Source organism: Mastigoproctus giganteus, chromosome 5 (assembly GCF_048544385.1).
Source record: "Mastigoproctus giganteus isolate SK-2022 chromosome 5, ASM4854438v1, whole genome shotgun sequence".
In the NCBI taxonomy this organism is placed as follows: Eukaryota; Metazoa; Arthropoda; class Arachnida; order Uropygi; family Thelyphonidae; genus Mastigoproctus; species Mastigoproctus giganteus.
Genome location: NC_143579.1, coordinates 16,666,931 through 16,694,717, shown reverse-complemented (window position 1 = coordinate 16,694,717; position 27,787 = coordinate 16,666,931). Strand labels below are relative to the sequence as shown.

At 38.3% G+C, this 27,787-nt stretch overlaps 1 protein-coding gene across 1 annotated transcript in view; it reads right to left on the bottom strand.

Moving 5' to 3' along the window:
* Positions 1 to 27,787, bottom strand: part of LOC150085205 (glyceraldehyde-3-phosphate dehydrogenase 2-like) — a 46,889-nt gene that overhangs the window by 11,024 nt on the left and 8,078 nt on the right. Inside the window, exons 2-7 of the mRNA XM_090373922.1 lie at positions 20,366 to 20,406; positions 15,606 to 15,702; positions 15,403 to 15,509; positions 7,951 to 8,041; positions 4,421 to 4,618; positions 4,281 to 4,337 (exon numbers count right to left, since the gene is read on the bottom strand). Of these exons, the coding sequence (XP_090230048.1) occupies positions 4,281 to 4,337; positions 4,421 to 4,618; positions 7,951 to 8,041; positions 15,403 to 15,509; positions 15,606 to 15,702; positions 20,366 to 20,388 (573 nt within the window). The 5' untranslated portion in view covers positions 20,389 to 20,406. The remainder of the gene's footprint in view (positions 1 to 4,280; positions 4,338 to 4,420; positions 4,619 to 7,950; positions 8,042 to 15,402; positions 15,510 to 15,605; positions 15,703 to 20,365; positions 20,407 to 27,787) is intronic.

Below are 27,787 nucleotides of genomic sequence, written 5' to 3'. Positions count from 1 at the left end.
AAACAAGCAATCATGAACTTCAAACCCTTAGAAGGGCTGTGCAAGAAGTTACCAATTCTGTAATTCAAACAATGACCCTTGATAAATTCACCCACCAACTGCAAGCTGAAATTCAAAAATAATTCAGAAATTGTTGCCCACCAAGAAGTCAGTCAGATTTTAGTGTACCTGTGTACTGCTTATCTTGAATGAGAACAACAATGGACAGATTGTGTTATGGTCTAACAAAGGGCATTTGTATTTTTATGGTGCTGCTAATAACTATTGTGGGCTGTTTTACATTTGCTTTCAGTAACCAAATTACTGTTTGTTAAATGGGCACTATATCCAAGATGTTAGAGATATGCAGATATGTCAGAAACTGCTGTCATTCCAGACTTGAGTGACAAGGCACATTTGCATATTCATTGGATTATGTACTGCATTCAGAGAATATTTGAATCCTGCTAATATTTACGGTTGTAAATTTTTATCTAAAAGGCTGCATATATACAGACATGAACAAGATTATGCATAATTAAGAGGGACAATCCAAATAGCAAAATTACTTTCCTCCAATGCTTAATTTCAGTCTTCTAATTGCAACTGTTACTGAATTAGAGGATTGCCATTTTAGCACTATTTACTTCTTCTTCTTTGGTCCTTAGCTGGCAGCTGGGGGAGGCGGTTGGCCACGCAACCAGTATGCTGCTGTAGGTGCCGCAGGGTTTCGGACTTGCTCTGTGATGTTCTTCCATACCTTACGATCCATGGCTTCAGTCCTGGCCTGGTTAAGGTCGAGACGTCGGCTCTTCAAGTCATCTTCCACTTGCTTGGCCCACGTTTTCCTAGGCGCGGTCCGTTGGATGCTCCATTGGGTGGGTTGTTGTCTCCAAAGGAGTGTGGATGGTATTCTGTTCGTGCCCATTCTACATACGTGGCCAAACCATCTGAGCCTTCGCTTCTGGATTTGGTCGGCAATGGTTGGTTGCTGTTGGCATCTGGCACGGATGGTATCATTAGTGATGCGGTCGCGAAGAGAGATGCCCAAGATCTGCCGCAGGCATCGCATTTGGAATACCTCAAGTTTGTTCAAATCTAACTTGAGACAAATCCATGTTTCCGATCCGTAAAGAAGAATGGGCAGGATCAAAGTCCGGAAGAGTCGGATTTTAGTCTTTGTGGAAATGTTGGTCCTCTTCCACAGACACCATTTGAGCGAGGCGAACGCAGTGGCCGCCTGTCCAATTCTGCTGTGGAATTCCATGGTGGATGCAACTTTCTTCTCCTGGACCAGCGACCCAAGATATTTAAAGTCCTGCACTTGCTCGATCTGGACGCCTTCGAGATAGATGGTGGCTTGCGACCCATCTGTTGTCAGGGCCTTTGTCTTACCAGCATTGATCTTCAAACCGTATGGCCGGGCAATGTCGTAGAGGATGTCCGTGGCTTCAGCGTCATTACCGGCAAGGATAGCACTATCATCAGCAAACATCAGGTCAGTCACAGTGATCCTTGTCATATTGTATGCCCTGTCTGTTTCTGAATGCTTGCCTCATAATGGCGTCAACCACGATGTTGAAAAGCAACGGGGAGGCTACATCCCCTTGGCAGACTCCAGTTTGGATGGTAAATTCCTCTGATAAATCGTTCTGGATGCGCACCTGGCTGGTTAAACCGTTGTATGCAGTTTGGAGGAGTGTGATGACTTTTCGAGGTACATGTTCAACCTCTAGTAGTTTCCATAAGGCAGGCCGGTGGACACAGTCGAAAGCAGACTTAAAGTCAATGAAAACAATGACAGTTCGCTGTCCACACCGGATCCTCTCCTCCATCAGCTGACGAATGGCAAAGATTTGATCACAGCGTCCTCGCCCGGGTCTAAATCCTGCCTGTTCTTCTCGACTGGTTTGCTCGTGATGTTTTTGCAGTCTTGACTGGATGATCTTCATAAAGACCTTTCCGATGATGGAAAGGAGGCTGATGCCACGGTAGTTCTTGCAGTCCCGGTTATCACCTTTCTTGTGGATCGGTACGATAATGGCTTTCCTCCATGTTAACGGAATTTGTTCAGTGCACCAGATGGTTTTGAGGAGTGAGTGTAGTCGGCGAAGCAGTACATCTCCCCCGGCTTTGATCGCTTCTGTGGTGACTTGGTCCACTCCTGGTGCCCTGCCATGCTTCAGGGATTGTATGGCTGCTTTCACTTCTTCTACTGTAGGCTCAACATCGACCATGGAGACCTCAGGGGGGTCGATCGAGAATGCTGTTGCTGGCGGTCCCTGAGGTGGGTCGTGATTATACAAAGCTTTGAAGAATTCACTCCACCGTTGCAGGCGTTCGGATGGTGATCGCACGAAGGTCCCATCAGCATTCTTGATGCTGTCACTAGTCAATTTGGTCTTTCCACTCAGACATCTGAGGGTGCGGTAGAGAGTGCGGTACTCGTTTTTGGATGCCGCCACTTCAAGATCGTCTGCCACTTGGTTCCAGTATGCTTCTCTTTCTGCTGTCATTCTTTGTCGGACTTCTCGGTTTAGCTGCCGGTACCGTTCAAAGTCGACCAACTTTGCCTGTTTCCGTTTGTCCACGAGGTCGAGGCACTCGTCTGATATCCATGGTTGCGTTCGACGTCGGGCAGGTGGACATAGGGGCTTGGCACATTCCAGGATGGCATCAGAGATCTGCTTTTCTTCTTCATTTATATCCTCGGGCACGGCCAGCATCTTGAAGCGGTTGGATAGGGCGATCTGATATGCTTGTTTGTTGGCAGCATTCATTAGCTGCCTCCAGTCCAGCTTGGCTGACCGAGATGATCTTTTTGCATGCCGTAATTTGAGCTGCACCTTAGCCCGGATGAGGTAGTGATCAGATCCACAATCAGGTCCCCTCATGGCACGAACGTCCATGAGTGATGAGCGAAATCTGGCATTGATCAAAATGTAGTCCAGGATTGCTGAGTCCTTGCCAGATGGATTTCGCCATGTAAGTTGATGTTTTTGAGGGTGCTGGAAATGGCTGTTTCCAATGATCAGGTTGTTAGATGCGGCAAAGGACAACAAACGTAAGCCGTTGTCATTGATCTTCCCATGGCCAAACTTGCCCATTGTTGTTTCCCAACCAGATCTGTCCACGCCAATATGGGCATTAAAGTCCCCTGTGAGGATGATCACTTCTGTCTGCGGAATTGAATCCAGCGTATGTTGGAGCTGGTTGTAGAAGTCATTCTTGGTCGGGTCCAGGCTAGTCTCAGTTGGCGCATAGGCGGAGATAATATGGGTCTTGATGGTGCCCTTGACAGTAAGGACTGCCAGGCGGTCCGATATTGGTTGGAAAGCGATCACACTACTGGTGGCCTGAGCATCGACCATAAAGCCCACTCCTGCTTCTCGTTTCTCACCACCAGAATAGAATAGCATAACCGCTTCATTAGGTGCTGGTGGTTGGATGATCATCGTTCCAGACCCGGTGAGCCTTAATTCGGATAATGCCGCAATTGATATCTTGCACCTAAGTAGTTCTTGGGCAATGATTTCCTTTTGTCCAACGTGGTGCCCCGTTCGAACATTCCATTCACCAATGTTAATTGTCCTTTTTGGCATAGAAAGCTTATTGCTGTGGCCAGTGATCCACTTCACACCAGCACCCTGGGTCCCCAGTGCTGGCGCATCGGCTACCCCGGATGCGGTAACATTGTTGTAAGAGCTTGTTCTGAATTTCATGCGGTTTCTTGCCTAGTTTCCCCGGTTTCCCGGTTCTGGTCATTTCGGCAGGATGACCACCCTCCTCCTTTCGCAGCCGGGCTTGGGACCGTCCATGGCACTATTTACTGCCGCTAATCAGATTTAATAGCTGTAAATGCAGCTATTATTAGAGCTTTTCTTGTACAGGGGGGGGGGGTGTCTTTGCAAGGAGACCTTGCAGAGAGAGAGAGAGAAATTTCCATGAGTTTGAGAGTACTGGTAAACTATTTTTTTTTTGCACTCTTACAAGTCTGCTTTCCCAGAACAATCTTGAGGATTCCACATCAATTGCCATCCTCATACTACCTTTTCAATGTTGCCATTTCCAGCCAATTTTTTTTTGCATTTTTTATTCTTCATAAACATTTGGTTATAATAAGCATGATTTTTATATATTAATTTGTTTACGAGTGTTTCGAAATAAGGGCCAAATTAACCAATCTCTCTCCCCATAAACTTTACTGTAAAACAGAATATTTATCTATTAACTAAACTACATGCAACTTAACATTATAACAATTTCAGTTTAACATTTTCTAAAGAAATTCAAAATCCTACCTTTGCACTTGGTCCATCCACAGTCTTCTGAGTAGCAGTGGTAGCATGAACTGTAGTCTGAAATAGAAATAAGTGTTTTTAAATGCGGTTCCATATTAAGAAATAAAGGAAAAGACAGTGAGAAAGAAAAAAAAAGTTACCATTAATCCTTCAATAATGCCAAAGTTGTCATGGATTACTTTAGCTAAAGGTGCCAGGCAATTGGTTGTGCATGATGCATTACTCACAATTGTCATAGATGGATTGTATCCATCATGATTCACTCCCATAACAAACATGGGAGCATCTGCAGATGGAGCAGATATGATTACTTTTTTTGCTCCACCTTCCAAGTGTGGCTAAAAAGAAAAAAGAAAAAAAAAACATTACCATTTAGCTTGTTATAAAATATAAAATTTAAAACTAGTCACATGCACAGGAAATAAAATACTAAGTTTAGTAATTTTGGCCCTGAAAAGTGCAGTCTTTGTCAGAGTATTTTAAGTTTTCTTATGAAGAGAACTTAAAAGAAATTTAATAATCTAAACTATTATTCAACAAACCAAGAAAGTTTCCATATAGAAAAGTACATTAAATTTCAAAACTGTTCTTTCACTTCATGCATGAAAACAGTCTCTCAACACATTTTAAACTTTTGAGCATACCAATGTTTTTATGTACTCAAACAAAAACCAAAAAAAAAAAACCATGGAACACACGTGGCCTTTGAATAACTGGAAAAGATGTGGTTAAATCTAGTGACTTTGGCACACTCAATAGGATCCATAACACTGGTCCACTTTAATCACAACTTTTCTTCATGGGTACACCACAATAATTCACCCTTTATTCAACAAAATGTTAAAGCCGCTTTACAAGTGCCTTAATGAATTGTCCCACATTGAAAAGGAATTTTTCAAAGTCCTGATTAAATCAAATGAACAAACAATCAAGGCTCCAACAAAAGATGCTGCAATGTACTGCTGAATAATTAAGCATTTTATTGTGGTGTGTAAGTGTAGACAATTTGTACCAATCTACTTTTCATATTTTTTCATTTATAATTCAAATGAGGACATAACATGAGATCCACCCTGTGTGAAAAATAAATTCCCCAATTTTAGAGAAAATTCTCAACATTAATAAAAAGCTGGGCTCAGAAACTCCTCAATTGAAAAAGAAATGGTCCAATAATTTCACAAGTTGTTTAATTGTAAATAATTTGCTTACAGTTTGGTTCAAACAACATTTGAGAGCAAATGCTTAGGGTGTTTCAAAAATGGTCAATAATTTAAAGGTAAAAAGTACAAACTAAAATAAGCAAGAAGTCCCACGAACAGTTTGAGATAATGCACACTTTTTGTTAAGATTTTCCACTGACTATGGGAGCACTAATTGAACAAAAATCTGCAAATCCTTTGCTAAGGGTGGTTTCATTAAACATAAAATAAATTTTTAATCTGTTTCAACACCAAAAGATTTTACAGATGTTACAAAAAAGGTATTCAAAATGTCCTGGCATCCGTATGCAGCTTTGTAGTCTTCTCTGCATTGAGTTGCAAATCCTCTCAGGCATTCCTGGGTCATTTCTGATTTGCAGAAAGGCTCCTTCAACCTGATGCTGTAATTTCTTAACTGTGTTAATGTCAGAAGTGTACACCAAGCTTTTTACATGACCACAGATACAAAAATCTGTAGGATTTAAGTCTGGTGACCTGGGAAGTCACATTGCAGGCCCACCTCTACCTATTCACTGTTGACCATACCTTCTAGTTAGATGCAGAGTCACAACTCTAGTAAAATGTGCTAATGCACCATCATGCATAAATCACATATTCTGGCATTGCTGAAGTGGAACATTATCATCAAGGTCTGGAAGAACATTATGCAGGAATTGAAGATACAGCTCTCCTGTTAGCCTGTTTGGCAGAAAGTGTGGCCCAATTACTGTTTGCTAGTAGTCCTGGCCAGACATTCAATGAGAAATGGTTGATGTCATGACTCATGAATTGCATTAGGATTTTCAGACCAAACGTGACAGTTAAGAAACTTAAAATACCATCACTAGTAAACCCGGCTTGGTCAGCGAACAAGATGTTTAAATATTGGGGGTTCAGGACACTGTTGTTGCATCCACTGGCAGAAGTTCAGTCTGTTCGAGAATTAGGAGGGAGTGATTTTCTTTTACCCCGACAAATAATCTGTTGTTTCGCGGAAGTGCATTATCCACATTTTTCTGTAAATTTTCTGTTTACATGGTCACAGTACCTGAATATCCGAATGACACACTTCGAACGATTGAAAAAAAAAAAAAAAAAAAAACACAACAATTAGTGACAATATCAACAAGAGAAGGAAAATGAGGACGAAGGTATTAAACCTTCTAAACATGAAATGTTGGCATTTGGTGAAAATTTAGTTAGAAAATTTTCAATTAGGTTACAGTTAAATGGAAGATGCAATTCATCGATTTTGGGGATACCTATTGATAAGGTTTTAGAAGAATCGAAGCATTTGATGAAGGCTCTGAGTACGATACCAATTTCATCAAGTGAAAGTGAACAAGGATTTTCACAAATGAATCCGATCGTCAGCATCAGCCCAACAAGAGCTTCGTTGATGAAAAAAAATTTTTTCACTAGTATTTCTTAAAATCTCACCTCTGACATGCTTCGATTCAGCAAAAGTCAATTCATGGCTGCTTCAGAAACTTCATTCAGCAACACACACAAACAGTAAGGAAAAGTTAGCATAGTCAGGAAAACTAAGAAAATTGGGATATTCTACAAAACTTTATTATGAAATTATTTTTACTTATTATTTTTTATACTTGAATAATAAGTTTATGCTTAATTTGTTGTTCTTATTCCAAAAACATTACTACTAAAGTAAATCAGGAAAAAATAAAAAAAGTGAGTACTTTTCATATCCTTTTAAAATTTTCCTGGTAGCAAAGAATGAGTACAGGCACCTATTTTTTTTTTACAAAAAAAAAAAATACACCACTACACACAACTCAAGTTGTTGATAATCTGCATTTAGTAAAGCCATGGAATTGGGAGCATTATGCTGGAAGATCCCTTTGAAGAATTTCCAATTAAGTTTGGTCTTTAATTGCTCATGAAATTTCAGCAACAAGGAAGGATACTCACCCAAGATTGAGTTATCCCTTTGAAAGTAATCAATGAATATCATGGCCAGTCTATCATCCCTTAAAAAAAAAAAAAAAAAACACAACAAAAAAAAATTTATTATCTTGGTAGTTTGGCAAGGAGATGCCACCCCACGAACTGTTTAGTTTCTGGATCATAACATGAATCAAAGCAAATTTTGCTAGAGTAGTCTCTTCAAGTTTACCCTCTAAATTGAAGTCTGGATACTAATTTTATTGAAATGATTTTTCACGGTCAATTCTTTGACAAATATATGGATGCATTCATAGGATACATGTCTTTGGTGTACATTGTAATAATGTTGGCCCACTTATGGACCAATAGGGGCAGAATATAAACACCTATGGGTTCAGGTTTAACTATTCTGGATATTAATAAAGTCTAGCAAAGTACTTTTGAATAAAGATAAAAACCAACAATTCCACAATAAGGTTTGCATATATTTTAATTAGTTATCCATTGAAAAAAGGCTTCAGAGCATAAATTCTAGTTCAACAGAACTAGAAACAAAAACATACCTGAGCTTTTTCAATAGTTGTAAATACACCTGTAGACTCAACAACATAATCAGCACCAACTTTGCCCCATGGAATACTTTGAGGTTTCATCCTATATAAAGATTAATTCATAACTAATATGAAGCAAATTCATATTAAAGTTTCAGTTTAAGAATAATGCATAATGAAATGGTTATATAGCAATGGTAGCCAGAATTTACATTAGTCATGTTTTATTTTAATTCATTGAAAATTAAAGTGTAGGGAGATGTGCTCCCTACATTTTAATATTAAGTATTTCTATATAATAAGTTGCAACTACCGTGCAGTTGCAATTTATTATATAGAAATATTTAAAATTTGTACTACACTGACTAAAATAACTTTCAAAAAATAATTTAATCTAATAGAATCTTTGACATAAATGGCTAATTTATTTAATTAGGTATTTCCCCATAAATAATTATTTTTTAAAATTTGCAGACTTTAACAGATACTTAGTCATAAGACTAAGTATCTGTTAAAGTCTGCAAATTAGCATAGACAGAATTATGCTTTTTTTTAAATGCTTTATTAAAATGATTCTTAAATGAAGTGTACCTTTTTCACAGCCTAGAGGGAGAATTTAATATTTTTTGGCAAGAGTTTATTTGAAAAGGTCAGTTCAAGAAGCAACTGTTTTTGAAACAAGATTTAAAAACAAATGTTTTTGAATTACTTCTTGCAAAAAAAAAAAAAAAGTATAGACCAACCATATGACTGAATGGAATCCTGTAACTTATTGATAAGTGATCAATATCTAATTTCAGACATTAGTATTAGTTCTGTTTAAATGAAATTTAAATGAGAACTAATACTAGTGTCTGAAATTAGATATTTTGTACCACTCTTTGTATTAGTTCTCATCAGTAATCATCATCAGAACTAATACAAGGAGTGGTACGAAAGTAATGCCTCATCTTTTTCCTCAGAAAATTTAATTCAGACAATTATACCTTTTACATCAATTAATCCTCAATCTTTAAAAACTATTTTTCTACAAAGTCACTATCATTTTCTATGCACTTCTACCATCTGAGCCAGATGCTGTATCCCAATCCTGTAGAAGCTTTTACTCTTGCTCTGGAGGATTTCACTAACACTGTGCTCAAGTTGGTCTTCATCTGCAAAAATGGGTTCCACAGAGTGCATCCTTCAGTGGGTCAAAGAGGTGATAGCTGGAAGGTGCAAGATCCAGGCTATGAGAGGGGCAAAGGGCAGTGCACCCGTTTTGCATCTTCTTTACACTTGTGTTAGCATTTTTGGACCCCCTGGGCACAAACTTCATAGCCTAGTTCCTTTATGATGGTTATCACAGCAGGTTTCCCTATACCTACTGCATTACAGAATTATTATTATTATCTGTTTATTTCCATAAGGAACCACCCCGGGACGGCAAAGTGCCAGGAGGGTGCTAAGTACATATCAGGGTACGAGATACTACGTGCAATTGGTTACATATACTGTACACGTAGTCTCGTCCCAAAATATTTTGTACACATTTTATGTTTAATACATACATTATTTACACATTTATGATTGTGTACAAACATTATACAGCTCATGTTTAATACATACATTATTTACACATTTATGATTGTGTACAAACATTATACAGCTCATATATTTACAATTCATTAATAATTCCACATATAACTTACCTATTTACATAACTGTTACAGAAGGTGTATTTTTTCCAGTCAACAATTATTATTCTTAAAGTAGAAAGTTTCTCTTTTACTCTGAATTCTTTGGTACTTTGCAGCCGATTCATATTTCGGTAAATCTGTACGAATTCTGGAAGATCTCTTTCCGGTATGTTGCATCCTCACACAGTTTTTCAGCATCTATGTGTAGTGAGTTAAATATTTTCGCTGTATTTGATGGGAAGAATCTTTGCAGGCTACTAAGATTGTTTAGGACTGGACGGAGTGGATTATTTACTTCCCCGAAACGTCTAGCATTGGCACGCGGTTTGACTAGAATGTTATCCAGGACTGGAGCATCTACTCTGCCTGTGAGCATTTGTGCGAGAGTGTGTATGTTCCTGTTAATTGTCCGCTGCATCCAGGGTACGATGTTAAGGTTTGAGTAGAAAATGGCCCTTGAGATAGTAAAGGGTGGCCAGCAACTCTGTTAAGCCATCGCAAGAACCAGTACTCAATCCCAAGGACGGACTTATGTGAATCTGGAGCTGACGACCAGATTTGCGAGGCATACATTGCAATTGGCAGGACACACATTAAAATGTACTTGGTCGCTAGATGATGATCACTAATTCCTACCAGTTCCTGTCTAGTAGCCCATAAAGCGGCGAATATTTTTGTCTTCATATGGGCGAAGTGTTGAGCAAAGGTGAGTCTGTCATCCCACTTAAGACCTAGGTCCAGGTGAGAGTGCACTTTTTCAACGCTAGACCCGTTCACAGAGATCGAGATGTCATTTTTATTCTGCTTGTAAGTTATGGTCATTTGGGCAGACTTCTGTGCATTAATACGGAGCCCGATGCAATCCAGGTAGCTCTCAAATTCTCGGATTGTGCTATTTGCCATCTGGCAAATACTTTCTGCTGATTCATGGTCTTTGGAAGTGATGAAGAATTTTACATCATCAGCATATGTTATAAAGTCATGGTACTGTGCAAGAAACGGCTCCAGGGCGGCCGCGAAAAGGGTAGCCGAAAGAACTCCCCCTTGTTGCACTCCACGCGAGATGGTAAAGTAGGATTGTAGCTTTTGGTGCTTAACGGTAAGTTTTCTATGTTCTAGCAGGCTGGTTATTATAGCTAACAAGTTTCCTCTTACATTAAAATAATTCCTTAAAATCGCAATGAGCGCTGGAGTTGAGACGTTGTCGTAGGCTGCGGAAATATCCAAAAAAATAATATCAATTTGTTTTTTCTCATTTAGTGCTCTCTGCACGCGAAAAAGGGTTTCCAGTAAGTTTGTTATTGTTGATCTCCCCGAAATGACTGAGTGCAAATGTGGTGGTCTATTGCTAAAGCAGTGTTGATTGATGGTGGGAAGCATTGCTTTTTCGAAAACCTTCTGTAGGGTGCAACTAACAGAAATTGGTCTGTAATCCTTAGCCGATTTTGGGTGTTTAATCTTTGGTATTGGGGTTACAATGTAATTTTTCCAAGCTTGCGGGAAAGCTCCTGACCTGATGATTTCCTGATAGATGTGCAGTAATAGATCTATTATAAATGGGCTACTTATTTTAAGGATGAACATTGGAAATTTGTCTGGTCCAACAGTGGCCTTATTGGGCAGATCGTTGATTGCTTTCATTATGCTCTCTTTAGTGATTTGTATAAGTAAAAAATAAGTAGATAAATATATGGCAATCTGATGTTTGTCAAGCAAAGTTTTTGCCTTCATGAATATGTACATGTGTTTCCTTCAAGAATGCATTTACCAGTAAGTGCTGCCATCTCTTATCTATGTTTTATAAGTTACTGTAGACAGTTTTATAATGGATGGCAACACAAAAATAAGATTTTAAAATCATGGGAGGGAATTGTAATCAGAAGCAATGATAACACACATCAATTTAGACAAGAGCATATTACTCTTGTGTAATGTCCATAGACAGCGTTCAGGCTAATTTGAAAGTATGCAGGCCGGGGGGGGGACCTAGAACAATTCTGCATTTCAGATTTTCAATGTTTTAGATTTCCCTACTCTCTTGGCAGAGGGAGTAAGGTAAACTACTCCCTCTGCTTGAGATTAGCTAACTGCAGCCTCAACTGAAAATATCTTCAGAAGACAGGACTCAAACCAGACCCCTCTAAACAAGTGATCATCCATGGACATTTGAAAAAAACATTCACCCTTTGATTCTGGAAGCCACTCGTTCAAATCATTCATCCATACCACTAATCAACTACGTCTTCCCCCATTCCTCACATAAACCTTTTCCCTGAACCCTTAAAGCCCATCAATGACATTAGCAAAGACCCTTGTAAAAACTTCTATTCAAATGTTACGCTGCAAAATAAATTTGCCAACTAGGGCAGGCCACCCTAATAAAAACCTCTGGTCCAAAAATCTTGTAGAGTACCTCAAGCCTAGACAAGTTAGTTGAAAAAGAATAACAAATCTCCCTTATGGCTCCTAAGCAGTCATGCAGAGAATTACATTTTGCTCCATAATTCGATTTTTTTCCCAGCACAAACCTGTACATGTCAAACCAAGTCCTTGGGTCACTGGCATTTAATATCATTAATAAATCGCATGTATAAAAAACACCTGCTACTGCACCCCATTAATCAGTGTTACTCTTGTTCTTCAGATGGGAAAGGCAGTTTGACAAAGGCCAAATTGTAATGGCCAGACAACTGGGTCAGAGCATATCCGAAACAACCTACAATGGGCACACGAGCATTAAAACTGGACCTTGAGTGATTGGAAGAAGGTAGTCTGGTCTGATGAATCATGTTTCCTGTTGCACCATGTGGACGGTTAGGTATGTGTGCATCATTTACCTGGGGAAGTGATAGTGCCTGGATGCACCATGCGACAAAAACAAGCTGGTGGCAGCAGTGTCATGTTTTGGGAGATGTTCTGCTAGGATACCCTGGGTCCAGTCATCCATGTGCCAGGGACTCTGACATCTACAATCTACCTAAAACATCATTGCTGACCAGGTACACCCTTTTGTGGCAACAGTCTTCCCCTCTGGCAGTGCCATCTTTCAGCAGGATAATGTTGGTTATTGTTATTTTGGTTTTTAGGAGCATTAGCAACTAAGGCCATATTGCTCCGGGGATATGCGGTGGTCATTCCCTGACCTTTCCCCATCCTCCGTATTTGGTGGTCACGGGCTCGAACTCCGGTCTAATCAAGAAGCGTGTGCTAAGCACTGTCGCTCCTGCCCACCTGGATAATGTTGGATCAGCAACTCCAATCTGCCACGTCTCAACCACGGACCTTACAAGAGTTAAAAGGATCTGCTGGCTACATGTTGGTACCAGATACCAGCAGGCACTTAGAAATCTTGTAGCATCCATGCCTCATCAGGCAAGAGCTGTTGTGGCTGCACGTGGAGTACCAACGTCATATTAGGTAGGTGGTCATAATGTTTTTGCTCAGTGTGTGTGTGTGTGTGTGTGTGTAAATTTTTTTTTTCCTTTTTGTAATTTGTTTCCTAATAAGCAAAACAGTCAGCTCTTGACAATTAACATCAGATGTGTAAATCAAAAATCCATCCCCTGACATTTAAGTTGATGCATTTTAATGTGATCCAGATCAACAACCCAATTTCTTCCCTTAAAACATGAATGTGTGTTCAGATAGTGACACACCATTATTATACAAAAAATCAGCAATTAGTTATACTATGTTCACCTGCAAATGGCACTACACATGCAGTAAGGAGCCAAACCCAAATAGATTTACTTTTTTTATATCTTTATTCAAAGGTTAGGGCAGTCATTTAGAGGAAAAGTAAAGTAAGGCAGAGAAGAAAAAAACCTAGTATTCTGATGCACTGGAAACAATATTTGTGATGTGCTAATTCATGAGAGAGATCAGATATCAGGATAATTTCTAAGAAATGTGATTTTCCAACTCTGCATGTCAAAAGATGAGGATAAGAGCAGTAGTTTTTTTTTTGCAAGAAAGAATACAGCACTGGTTAGTAAGTGCATTTAAGGAATTGGTGGTCATTATTCAAGAAGCTGGTCATGCAGTGGTGGGTTTCTCAAACAAGGTGAGATGTAGTGTGATATCAAAAGCATGAATAGTTGTTTTAACAGAACCTCGGAACACTAGCATTACAGAAGGTTAGAAGACATTGCCATTTACCTGCAGTGAGAATTCAAAGAAATTAATTGGATACTAGTTGAAAATCCATTAGCTGCCAACTGATGGATTTCTTGATTACTCTGAGAAAGAGTAGGGCTAAATTAAATGGAACAGTAATTGGACAGAAGAGATGTCACTTCCCCTCCTCCCCAGGAACTGACTAGATATAACCAAATTTCTAGCAGAAGAAAAAAAAAAAAATTGAGGAATAACAAAGTATAAAAAGATGCCAAAGAACAAAAGCAAAAGGTTTTGAGAATAAGTGGAGAAACGTCACAAGACTTGGAGCATTCTTAATCAAATATATTTCTGCCAGTGGAACTAATGAGTAGAATATACTGGATATGGCAGGAAGTGGCTTAGCAGGGTCGTTGATACAGAAGTTAGAAAAACAGAATGTTATTTTTGTTAGCTAAGGATTCATCTTAGTTTATCTAAACTCCTGCCTCTATTACAACCTGATGGATAGAATCCATCAAGTTGTAGTCAGTAGTTTTAGCAATAGACCAGAATGCTTAGCAACACTTAGACAAGAAACAAGCTTCTAATTTTAACTTGTTCAAAACTGAATTTTGATTAAAAACTGTTTTACAATTTTTGTGAATTAGTGTAGACAGAAAATGAAGGTGGAAATTGATAAAGCTATTGCAACCTGACAACCTTAACACATTAGGGCACAATGCAGAGTAAAGTATTTCCTCACTACAAGAGTGAGTGTAGCAAAAGTTCTTTTCACATTCAAGCTGTTTTTGATAAGCATAACCCCTCCACCTGTTCTATCTTTCCTAAATGCATTATACATACCATAGTGGAATGGGTGGAGGGTGATATAATAGGGCTAACGTTTCTGTTAGCCCTATTATATCAGCATTAATTGTCCTAATCAGGAGTTCAAATTCAGCCATTTTATTGACAATACTCCTGACATTAATGTAGACACAGTTGAGACTGAGTAATCTTCTATAGTTTACTACCCTGACACACCTTTTAAAGTTATTTAGAGCTGTATAAACCCAAGCTATATCTTACCTCTCATTTGAAACATTGCTACCCTCAAAACATCTTATCACATTGGCTCTTGCAACAAAGAATTCATGAGGTGAGTGCAAGCATTACCAATATCAGATAAATGCAGATCTAAACTACCCTTCTCCCCCTAACTAGGGGTTTCCCTGAACCTTAGAGTATCCTCATTGATGCGGGCAAAAATCCTTGCATCACCTTTGTTCAAATGAATGAATACAATCTTTACAAAATAGATTACTATCTACAAATGTGGTCCACACTGAAAAATTTCCCCCTGGCACCTTGCAGATTCCCTCTCAAGTCTTAAGTTAATCCACAAGGCTTTCAGCAGATAGTCCCTTCTATCATGTCTGGGCAGAATTGCAGACACACATTCTGACCCAACTCTTGCAGAATGTATATTTAAATAGGTACAGACAATACTAATTATTCTCTATGCAAAGTCCAGATAATTAAGTTTATTTTATTCCTATAGTTCATTTCTTGTGTCATTAAGTTAATTTCACTGTTCTAGAAGATCTTGCATTTCTGTAAAAACACAAAATTACAAATATCTACATTAGAAAGATAACCATATTTCTAAATAAAATAAAGCACTTACTCCTGAAATACATGGATTTTTTTCCCATCAACCACTAGCATTCCACCTTCCTCATGTACATCTCCTTTGTACTTTCCATGTGTTGAATCATATTTAAACATATATACCTAAAAAAAAATTAAACAAATCAAATGAAGTAACCCATTTCCTCCACTCTTAAAAAAAAAAATAAATAAAAAAAAGCAAGAAAACTGAACAATTACCATATACTTGACATCTATAAAAGGATCATTCACAGCAATCACATCCACACCCTTCATAAGAGCAGCACGTAATACTAAGCGTCCAATACGACCAAACCTACACAAAAGGAAAAAATTTTACAAGCTTTATTAAGTTGTACAAAATAAGATTTGTAGATATGGGATTAAATAACACAATATTTTATCAAATCAGATGAAAGCCATTTTCTAGACAGTGTGCACATAAAAGAAATTCATGCCATTTTAATGCATGTAACTTTTCATCTTGAATTGCTCAGCTATAGTTTGGCTAGCAGGCTACACTGCTCTTCAGTGTGATTCATTGTTCTATGGTATTTTTCTTCTTGCTTAGAGTAGAAGTTTTCTACTCTTAGCCTGTTCAAACTCTAGTTTGGACCTATTAATAACTGTTTTACAATTGTTGTGAGCTTTGGTGTAGGCAGAAAATGAAACTGAAGAATGAGAAACAAGCCAATTACAATATGCAATGTTCTTCTCTTGAACAGCCTTAGCACATTTATTGGAAAACCAAAGTTTAGATAAAGATCGAGATTTTAATGTGGAGTGTGGGATAAAGGATTCCATTCCTGCAAGAATAATTTCATTGTCATGATCTGAGCAAATGTTGACATCTGAAGCTTTGAAACAGTAATCCGACCAAGGAAAAGAAATCTTGCAGGTCATCCATTTTGCATTCTTGTAATGCCAAACAATACAAGGTTGGGAATAGCCATGAGATAAATGCTCCATTGGAGAAGAGACAATCACCAAGTTGTGATCTGAGGTGCCTAAAGGACCTCTCACTTCGACTGCATACTTAGAAGGGTTGTTTGTGAGAAAAAGATCAAGCATGTTGGCTGTATGGTTAGGACTGTCCGGTATTCTTGTAGATAAATGAACAATCTGTGCAAGGTCATTAGTAATTGCAAAAGCCTCAGCATCTCGACCAGCTGGGTTGGTGTGACTAGAAAACTGAAGCAAGCTGGAGTTGTGAACATTAAAATCACCAAGGAAATTACCTCACTGTTAGGAAACTTGGACTGGAGAAAGTCAAGTTGCAAAGAGAGGAAGTCAAAGAGCTCCAAGTGATTAGTGGAGTTGGGAGAACGGTAGACATGACAGATGAATTTGACACAATGAGGTAGAAAGATTTTAAAGCCAGAGAAGATCGAAAAGAGATTCCAAGTTACCAAGTCTCTGACAGGGAATATTGGAATAGACATATGCAGAAGTACCACCTTTCAAGCAAAATGAATCATATAGCAAATAATTCAGGCAATTGTGATGAGCAGTAGTTGAATCAACCAATAACTGGTTGATTCAACTACCCATGTACTTTTTCTGATTCTGTCAGAAAAAGTACATGGGGTTTGGCAGACTGCAAGTGGAAATTGACATTGTTGAGATTAGAATTGAGACTGTATATTTGTGAAATGAATTAGGAAGTGTTTGGGAGGTTTAGATCTTTTTGCTGATAAGCTTACTCTATTAGTTTGACAATTCATGGTGTATTCAAGGGTAAGAAAAAGTGGGACATGCTGTATGAAGTAATGAAATTTTTGGATATGCCCTACACATGGTAAGAATATACCCAGATCCTTGATATAACGTGGCCTCAACAATGCTCCCCACATAAACACTACTTGGACTCCCTCCAGTCACTATCTGGCAGAGTAGAGGTAGCAAGATTATACACTAGCTAATCCAGAAGCCTCTTAAGAGTTACCAATAGGATCGATCTGGTGTACTAACTAGCGTCCTGCCTGCAAAAACCGTTTTAGAGTAAGTTTTCAAAATGTAAGGAAGATTGGATCTCGCCATGATGTTCATCGTAACCTCAAGTCATCAATCATAATGCATGATGGAAGAGATAGGGAAGGGGTGACAGGAACTTAGCTCTGGAGACTAAACATGGGTTCCACCACTTCAAGCCTCCAATAAGCAAAGTAGCAGTATTGCACTGGCTGACGAGTCATCTACCACCTAGTACTGCCTGGTACTACAGAGGGGCGGCATTCCTCCATGTGGTGTGGGCACCACACCTCGACCCCATTAGTTCACACCTGGGTGGTCACTCACAGTGCTTATGCATGGAGGTTATATCCAGGATTACTAACAGTCCCACCATCGTGAAGGTGCAAGCAGAGGATTCGGCTGTCACAGACCGTTCGGACTTTACCGAAATTGGATCCACTTGACTTGCATATCACCTGAATATCAGTTCCCTCAGCATTTTAGACTCCCAGGTAGAAAGTACAGTTGTCTGGAATATCTGACAACCTCAAACTCTGAAGAAAGCACTCGTCTAGTCCAAGGGAATCTTTCCCAAGTCCAGTGCCTCATTACATATCCAACAGTACAATGCCAACCTTTTTAATCATAACCAATTATATACTATCTTATTGTGGAGTTTCCCCTCTTAATTTCAGTACCGTTTCAAATAAGTGGTTCAGTGAGCTCATTATAATTTAGTTTATGGCAGTCTTGATTCCTTAACATTCTTCAGAGTGGAGCTTGATCTCAACTATAAATATTTACAAGTTATCTGTTCAACTCTGCACAATTTCTACTGGGTTTTCTATGGACCTTCCACTGCAACCATAACTCATTACAAGTACCTAAACATTTATGTCAGTTAAATGAAAATTAGTGTGCATATACAATAATAATAGCAACTATTATTATTCATTGTAATTAATAATTAACCTCTAATTTCAGCCAATTAGGATTTTCTTTTCTTTCTTGTTTAGTGAATTGACATTCTTAGTTCTCTTAGCTAAAGAGCTAAGAATGGGGAGGAGTTCCTCTCATATGAGAACACGAGAAGTAATTTACATATTTCAATAAAACAATTTAATCCATCAAGTGCTTTTAATTAATATTGTTTAACTCTTTCAAATGTATATAAACTTTCACAAACAAAAACCAGATGCACATTAAGTATTAATGCTGCTATTGATCAATGTATATTACGATAAAGCAGTTATTTATTTAAAAAAATAAAATGGCTAGTAGCCTTGGTCAGCCTTTTTTTTAATTTAATGTTCAGTTATGTACTGTATCAAGAACCAGACATTATTCCCTCCTTTAATTTTTTGTCACATACCATAAGTACCAAAATCATTTTGGGATACCAAGCACTAACAATATGGATTTAAAGTTTGTTTTCCAGTATCAAAACTAACTGCAGACAGCAGCATATTGGATTAGATGGGGATCCCACCCTAAATTTGCCATGACTAATCCCTTTAACATTTTTAAATAATGTTATTAAAAAGTTTTGGTTTCATGAAATAATAGGAGAATCCAGCTCTGGTAAAATAATTGCAGATTAGCTCTTGGAGCTTTGTAGAGGTTTACTGAAAAAGCAGTTGTATCTAATAAGTTTCTTATTCTTCTGTAGAAGATGTTTATATGACAAACATCTTCTGAACACAATTTTATTAGTACAGTAAACCCCTGCTATTTGCGGTATCTGTATTCACGATCGCCGATTTAATATAAAATGAAACCTAAAAAAATGTGAATTTTAAAGTGCCGTGAATATTTTCCCCCATAAAAAAACATGGGCGTGGCTAAAATTATCTTTCCCGGTCAAAACAGCGCTCAGTGGGTGGGGGGAGAGGGGGGTGACAAAGTTGCAAGCGTGGATGTTTCTCGCTAATCTTTGTTCAGTATGTGTTATGCGCTTGTCATGGAAGGTTTCGTCGTTTGCTTTTAATTTATATTCTTATAAATTGAAGCAATTTATCAATTTATAAATTGATATGCTTACAAAAATTATAAATCTACTGTTCTGCAGTGTAAAACAGACTTTTTCGAGTGTGTTAACAGAAGAAAGTGACCTTATTGTGGACAAGTTCTTTCTAACCCGTACAAACATATGGCTATGAATAACAAGGGAAATGTGAAAATATCAAAGGTGATGACATTAGCAAATAAAATTGAGTTATTTGCTAAAATTTCTAATGGTAAAAGTGTCTCCTCAGTGGCAAAACAAAATCAATGAGTCAACGGTACGATAGATCAAAAAATCAGAAGAAAAAATCCGCCGTAGTGTCCGTGAAAACGCGCTAATTGCTTCAAAAATTTGCTCTGTGACTCGTGATGTTAAATTACAAAAAATGGAAAAATCTTTAAATCTGTGGATAGAAAACTGAACTCAAAATAAAATTCCGTTAAGTTCACTCCATTCGTGAAAATGGTAAAACTCCTTTATCAACACTTTAGCAAAACTGGTGATAGCACTGGTGGGATAAGTTTTTTGCTAGCAAAGGCGCTGGTTTGAAAGATTTGTTTGAAATTTCTAATAAATATTAGATTTAATATTAAATTTTCTTATTTTCATTTTGATGCCATATGCTGCATTTCACTATGTACTGTCTATGTACACAGTCATATTATGAAGGTACATATAATACATACATAGACAAAATTTTAGACTAGTTTTTCCTTATATATTTCATACTTTGGAACGGAACCCCTTTTATTTCTATGGGAGCCATAACTCGGTATTCGCGACATTTCTCAGGAACGTAACCCCCGCGAATAGCGGGGGTTTACTGTATAAGGTTGAATTTAATCTTACATTTAAATTCATTTTCTATTATCAATATTGGAACTACAGTTAGTATTGTAAGTAGTTAACACTGAGCATAGAAAATTAACTTTGATATTCAGAACAATAAATGTTATTAACTTGCAAGACAGAGTGTGCTTATTTGATCAGGAGTGTTATATTATACTTTTGTTGTACTTACCCATTAATTCCAACTTTTGCCATTTTAGATCTTTAGAGAATCTGAAAAAAAGTTTCAGAAAATTAAGAGTTATGCAAAGTCAGTTATGCAAATTTAATAAACAACTAGAACTGAGAAATTAAAACAAGCATTACACTAAATTTAACAGATTTTTGATTAACTTAACAGGGAAAAGTTAAGGTAGACAATAGTAGTTATATACACAAATGTTTCATCATTCAGAAAAATTGACAATCAAAATAAAAGGAGGGAAAAAGAAAGTAAAGCCCACAGCACAATGAAACTGTAAGCTTCATCTTACTAATTTTATCAAAGTCATCCAAAAAATGACTAACTGATTAAAATAAAAAAGGTAATAAATTATGAGTAGAGTCCCATATGCAGGAAGCAGTGTCTATCACAATTCATTTAAGAATTATCTCCAAACTGGACCCTTCACACTTGTATCAAACTGTGTGGATATAAGACTGGTTAATGACTAGCACAAGAGCACTGCATCAGGACATTATATAGGTTCCACAGATGGATGGTCAGCTCAGTAGCATTTACATTTTAATTCTGCAAAATTCAATGTTTTACACTTGGGAAAAAATAATTCAAATTCAGTTCAAAAACAACTGAAAATTAGTCCAAAGAGTCAAATTAAAATGGTACAGAAAGAAAAGGAATTTGATAGTTGCATCACAGGCAGATAAACTTCTGTGTAGTGTTGACTTTGGTCCTTGATTCTATCACAGTCATTCTCTCAGGTATATCAAAGCTGGGCTCATTACCTGGGAGTCTAAAACACTGATCACACCAATATCTAGGTGACACTCAAGTCAAGTGGACTGAATTTCAGCAAATTCCAGTGGTTCAACCAAATCCTCTTGCACCTTCACAATGGTGAAGGTGCAAACATGAAGAAGCCTATTAAACTTTGTCTTGATGGGATTCAAATCCAGGACTTTCCACATCTGACTATTACTCTTTCAGAAACTGGATTGCCTAGGTTAGAGATTATATCTACTATCTCTTAATCCTAAATTAAGAACTTACATTTATCCTAAATATTTGTAAATCACAGATAAATATAAAGATATTTGGCAATTTGTCAGAAATGAAATACAATCAGTAGAAGCCAATTTGGCTTTATTCAAGAGCTTACAGTGCAGACCTGCTCAAGTTTTTCATTTCTCTCAATTTATCCTGCAAATCAAGCTAGCTTTTTAAAATGTATCCCCTACAAAAATATCAATCTTTCTTTTGGATTCCACATAATCATCCTATCCATGGTACAATGGATTAATCTTTCATGTTTAGTATCATAAAATAGGCAATACATGTTTAAACATGGTTGGTAAAATGTTAAACAATGAAAATTGTAAGAACCATATAATGTGCTAGTTTTGTTTATAACATGACACCTTTTTGTTGCAGTACTGCCATGGTGACCTGTAAAATCTTAACGGCAACTGCAGAAATCAATTGCCCAAGCATGTCCCCTTTGCTGATTTTAAGCAACTTCCAGTTCAATAATGAAAGATTTAATAAATACTCTGAAGACCTTCATGGTGAAAATTTTATTAACACCAACATTATATATACAGTACTGCAATACACAAATAAGAAATCATTCTGCACCAAGTTAGCATTTAGCATTAGCAGAGGCACACGATGCAAGAAAGCAAGCTTATGCAGCTTCAGCCAAAAAAACCCGCACCCATTTCACAACTCCGTTCGTTCCAAATACTTGTCGAGCTCAGCCTTAAATTTATTTAGGTTATCAACTTCCACAAAAGATGGAAGTCTGTTCCACCAATCAACTACCCATTGGCTAAAGGCAAACTTCCACACATCTATCCTACAACTGTCTTTCCTTAATTTGAATTTAAGCTCTCTCAAGTGATTATTCTGACTAAGAGGATGAATTCCATCAGCATTGAGCATGCTCAAACCATTCAAGGATTTATACACCTCAATCAGATCACCTCACAGGTGCCTAGTCTCCAGACACAATCTGTAATCTGTAAAACTTAAGACTTTCTTTGTAAGAGCAACCCTTTGTTCCATTCACTAATCTTGTTGCCCTTCTCTGTATTCATTTGGTTTTTAGGAGCATTGGCAATTAAGGCCGTATTGCTGCAGGGATATGCAGTGGTCATTCCCTGACCTTTCTGCATCTTCTGTATTTGGTGGTCACGGGCTCGAACCCCAGTCTAATCAAGAAGTGTTTGCTACGCACTGCTGCTCCTGCCCACCTGGCTACGGAGGCACCTCTGTACTCATTCCAACAGGTCTACATCCTTGTTAAAATGAGGCTTTGAGACCTATATACAGTACTCAAGGTGTGGCCTGACCATTGCCTCATACAAGGGGATAATCACTTCCTTATTAATCGCTAGAAAAAGTCCTATATATCACTGACAAGCCACCATGAGCTACTCTTGCAGACCATCTACACTGCTCAGATGCAGTGCAGATGGACAATTATCCCCAGGTCCTTTTCATTCTCTAGCACTGTCAGTATAGTAACACTGAGTTGATACATTACTCTGGGGGTTACTGCTTCCCATATGTAGTACTTTACATTTGTCAATGTTAAACTTCATTTGCACACATCTCAGCCCATCTGCTCAACTTTTCTAGATCCTTTGCAGCAGCGTACTATCATTATTTTCATTAACATCCCTGCTGTATTGTCTGCAAACGTGGACATTAAGCCTGATATACCATCATCAATATTTATAAATACAGAAAACAACAATGGACACAACATTGAACCCTGAGGGATTCCACTAAGATCATTAGTCCACGAAGAGCAGTGTCCATTGATTACCACTGTCTTCTCCCACTCAACCATCCCTTTATCCATAGCAGCAATTTGCCTCCAATGCCACACTGCTCCAATTTGTGCAGCAGTCTTCCGTGTGCAACAGTATCAAAAGCCTTTCTAAGATCCAAATATGATACCAAAGTTATTCCCTTTGTGACCACATCATGATATCCAATCAAATTGGTCAGGCAAGACTTTCCCTTAACAAAACCATGTTGTGTCCGAGCTATAACTTAAGTCTTGTCTAGATGATCCTGCAGTACCTCTTTAACAAGTGCTTCCATTAACTTCCCTGGAACAGAAGTTAAAGTAACAGGTCTATAATTACTTGTGTCGCCCTTTGATCCTCCTTTGTGAATTGGGTCACATTTGCACATCTCCAGTCCATGGGTAACTCCCCTGAGTGCAAGGAAGCTCTGATAATTATGGCTAAGGGTTTGCTTACTTCCTTTGCTGCCTCCTTTAATACAACTGGATAAATCCCATCCACACTGGATGCTTTTTTTTATGTTTATCTTCAACAATTTCTCCACTTTCCTCTCAGTTTTTACAAAAATCATTAGCTCACTGCCAGAGTTTAATTCACCTCTGCCATTCCCCTTCCAGAATAACTCCTCATGTGTGAATGTAGATGCAAAATACTCAGTTTGCTAGCCACCTGAGCAGGATCATCAACAGTTGAACCATCAATATTCAGTGGACTAATCTGATTCATCCCTTTCCTTCTAGAGTTTACATAGGTAAAGAACTCTTTGCTGTTTTTCTTTGCATCCTTTGCCAAAGATTACTCAATCTGCATTTGCCTGCATAATCTGATTTGCAACAGACCAGCTTATATCAATCATAGGCTTCCAATGTCACCCATTAATTTATGTATCCCATGCATTTTTCTTCTCTGCCACATGTCTCATTAGTTCATCTGACATTCATTTAGGCCTAAACCTTGAACAATATTTCTTAGTTGGTATGTAAAGCCTAGTAGCTTCCAAGATTAATTCTTTGAATGTCTCCCATTTTGAATTTGCTGTTGGTAACATCATCAGGTGGCCCCACCGTATAGAATTTATATGCAATGGGCACAAAGTGGCAGGAGTGCTGTGACTTGGGGGAGCGATTCTCCAACACATCACAGCCTAAAAAAAAATGTGCAACTTATGAAATGTTTGCCGAACTCTCTGGAACAGAACATATTGCCATGGGGGATGTTTTTGTGTGTGCACGATGTAAGGAGTAAGGAAATCAGGCGACAACTCAGCGTAGTTATGGTCCTATATGAGAGCTTGAAGGACAGGGTGGATGCCCTCGAAGGATCTAAATTGAGGGGCCCATCAAGCTCTCAGCTGCCCACATCAACACCAGAGCTTGCACTTGGTCATCGCACGACACAGCGGCAACCCCCAAGGCAGAATGCACTGGTCCCACAGGAACTAGTAGTTGTTGGTGACTATTGTCAGGGACACGGGGAACATGTGTAAAAAGGATAGGTGGAACAGGACCAGGGTATGTCTGCCAGGGGCAAAGATTGATGACGTTGTAGAGCACATATATTCTTAAGAGCACAAAAGGTGATATAGTTGTACACGTTGGCACTAATGATATTAAGAGTAGGAGACCGGCAGAATTACTTAACAAATACAGGTCACTGTTGAAAAAAAGCCGGGAATTAGGGTTGAATTTGAAGGTGTCTGAAATTCCGCCCAGACACGATAGAAGGGAGTATATGATAAGAGCCTTGTTGATCAATTTGGCCCTGGAAAGATCTGTGCAAGGCTCAAAGGGTAGAATTTTTTTCAGCCTGATCTGTAGTTGTTAACAGGAGAGACTGCTTCTACAGGGATGGGATACACTTAAATAGAAAGGTTGCAAGAATATTTGCTGATGCTATTGAGGCAGTGTTAGACGGGTCGGAAAACTGCTAGCTTGGGGGGGGATACAAGGACTAATAGTTTAACAGTAGCCGCAGGCGGAGATGGTGATTCTTGCACAAGTTCTATTAGAATAAGTAGCAACCTGGAGCAAGGAGTGTTGGGGGTTTCAGGGGACAGATGGCAGTCATCATGAAATAGGTGGGTATATGGGATGTATTCAGGTAACTAGGAATAGGTGCACATATGCTTGCATGTATACCAATGCTAGAAGTATAGTAAATAAATTTGAAGTGTTGGTCAAGACATCAAAGGCAGATATTGTTGCGATAGCAGAGACGTGGTGTTACAAAGATATAAGGAATGCAGAAAACTGGAATTTGGGGAGTACAATGTGTACAGAAAGGATAGGAAGGGAGGAGGGTGTTATGCTGTTAATTAAGAAAAACAAAATCTAAAGAAGTGCACCCAGTTGATATAGATGAACAGTGCACTGTTGAGTCCGTTTGGTGTGACATAAGCGCTGCAAAAGCAAAAATAAGAGTAGGAGTGTGTCATAGGCCTAATGACTCAAATGAGTACAATGAACAATTGTACAGAGAAGTAGAGTGGGCTAGTAAATCAGAATGTCTTATAATGGGAGATTAACTTCCCAGATATTGAACTGGAACTTGTCAGTTGGTCACTCACACACTAGTTAGACTTTTGTGGATTTATTGGATGATTGTTTTCTGCAGCAGCATGTTCGAGAGGCAACCAGAAAGAGTAATACTCTTAATCTGGTTATCGGCAGTGATCATTCGTGTATTAAGAATTTACATATAAAGGAACCACTAGGTGGCAGTGATCACAGTGTACTGATGTGGGATGTACTTAAAGGTTTAATTACCATCAGGGGTAAAGGAAAGTATAGTGGTCTCAGAAAGTTTTTAAATTCTGTACAGTGGGATCAACTGACGATGTTACCAACAGTAAATTCTAAGTGTGAAGCATTCAATGAATTAATCGTGGATGCTACTAGAAGTTTCATACCTATTAAGAAATATTGTTCAAAGTTTAGGCCTAAATGGTTATCAAATGAACTAATGAGACTCGTGACAGAGAAGAAAAATACAAGGGATACATATAAATTATCTAGCGACTCAGAAGCCTATGGCAGATATAAGCTAGTCTGTAATCAGGTCACAAAGGAGGTTAGGCAGGCGAAGACAGATTATGAGAAATCCTTGGCAAAAGATGCTAAGAAACACAGCAAAGATTTCTTTATTTATATAAACTCTAAAAGGAAGGGGATGAATCTGATTGGTCCATTTGATATCGATCGTTCCACTGGTGAAGATCCTGCTAAGATAGCAAATAAACTGATGAGTATTTTTCATCTACATTCACACATTAGGAATTATTAAGGTTTGAAAATGGCAGAAGGTTATCAAATTGTAGCAGGATACGTAATGATTTTGTAATTACTGAGAGCAAAGTGGAGGAGAAATTGTTGAAGTTAAACATAAGAAAGGCACGTGGGGTGGATGGGATCTATCCAATTATATTAAAGGAGGCGGCAAAGCAACTAAGCAAACCCTTAGCCATAATTATCAGAGCATCCTTGGACTCAAGGGAGGTTCACACGGATTGCAGATGTGCAAATGTATCCCCAATTCATAAAGGGGGATCGAAGGGTGACACGAGAAATTACAGACCAGTTAGTTTAACTTCTGTTCTGGGTAAAATAATGGAGTCACTAGTTAAAGATGCATTGCAGGATCATCTAGACAAGACTGCAGAAATAATTCAGACACAGCATGGGTTTGTTAAGGGAAAGTCTTGTCTGACAAATTTGATTGGTTATTATGATGTGGTTACAAAGGAACTGGATGAAAAAAAATAATTTTGATATCATATATTTGGATTTCAGGAAAGCTTTTGACACTGTTGCACATGGAAGACTATTGTACAAATTGGAGCAGAATGGTATTAAGGGTAAGTTGCTACAATGGATAAAAGGTTGGTAAGTGGGAGAAGACAGAGGGTGGTAATCAATGGGTGCTGCTCTTCGTGGACTAATGTTATTAGTGGAGTCACACGGTTCGATGATGGGTCCACTGTTTTGTATATTTATCAATGATATTGATGAAGGTATATCAGGCTTAATGTCGAAGTTTGCAGATGATACAAAGGTTGGCAGGGTTGTTAATGACAGTAATGGCAGTGTGCTACTGCAACAGGATCTAGATAATTTGGGCAGATGGGCTAAGAAGTGGCAACTGAAGTTTAACCTTGACAAATGCGAAGTACTGCATATGGGTAGAAGTAACCCGAGAGAAAAGTACCAACTGTGTGGTACTACACTTAAGGTGGTAGAAAATGAAAAATACCGGGAGTAATTGTGCAGTCAGATATGAAGTTTTCTGAGCAATGCAGACAGGCTGCCAGGGCAAGTCATGGAGTTTGTCAATGATATATGAGAATTTTGCTAGCAGGGAAAATGAGGTGATTGTCCCTCTGTATAAGGCAATGGTCAGGCCACACCTTGAGTACTACGTACAGGTCTTTAAGCCTCATTTTAGGAAGGATGTAGATTTGCCTGAGGATGTACAGAGAATAGCAACAAGATTGGTGAGGGGAATGAAGGGATCCTCTTACCAAGACATGCTTAAGTTCTGCAAATTGCAGTGGCTGGAGACTAGGCACCTGCACGGTTATCTGATTGAGGTGTATAAGGCCTTGAATGGGTTGAGCACGCTG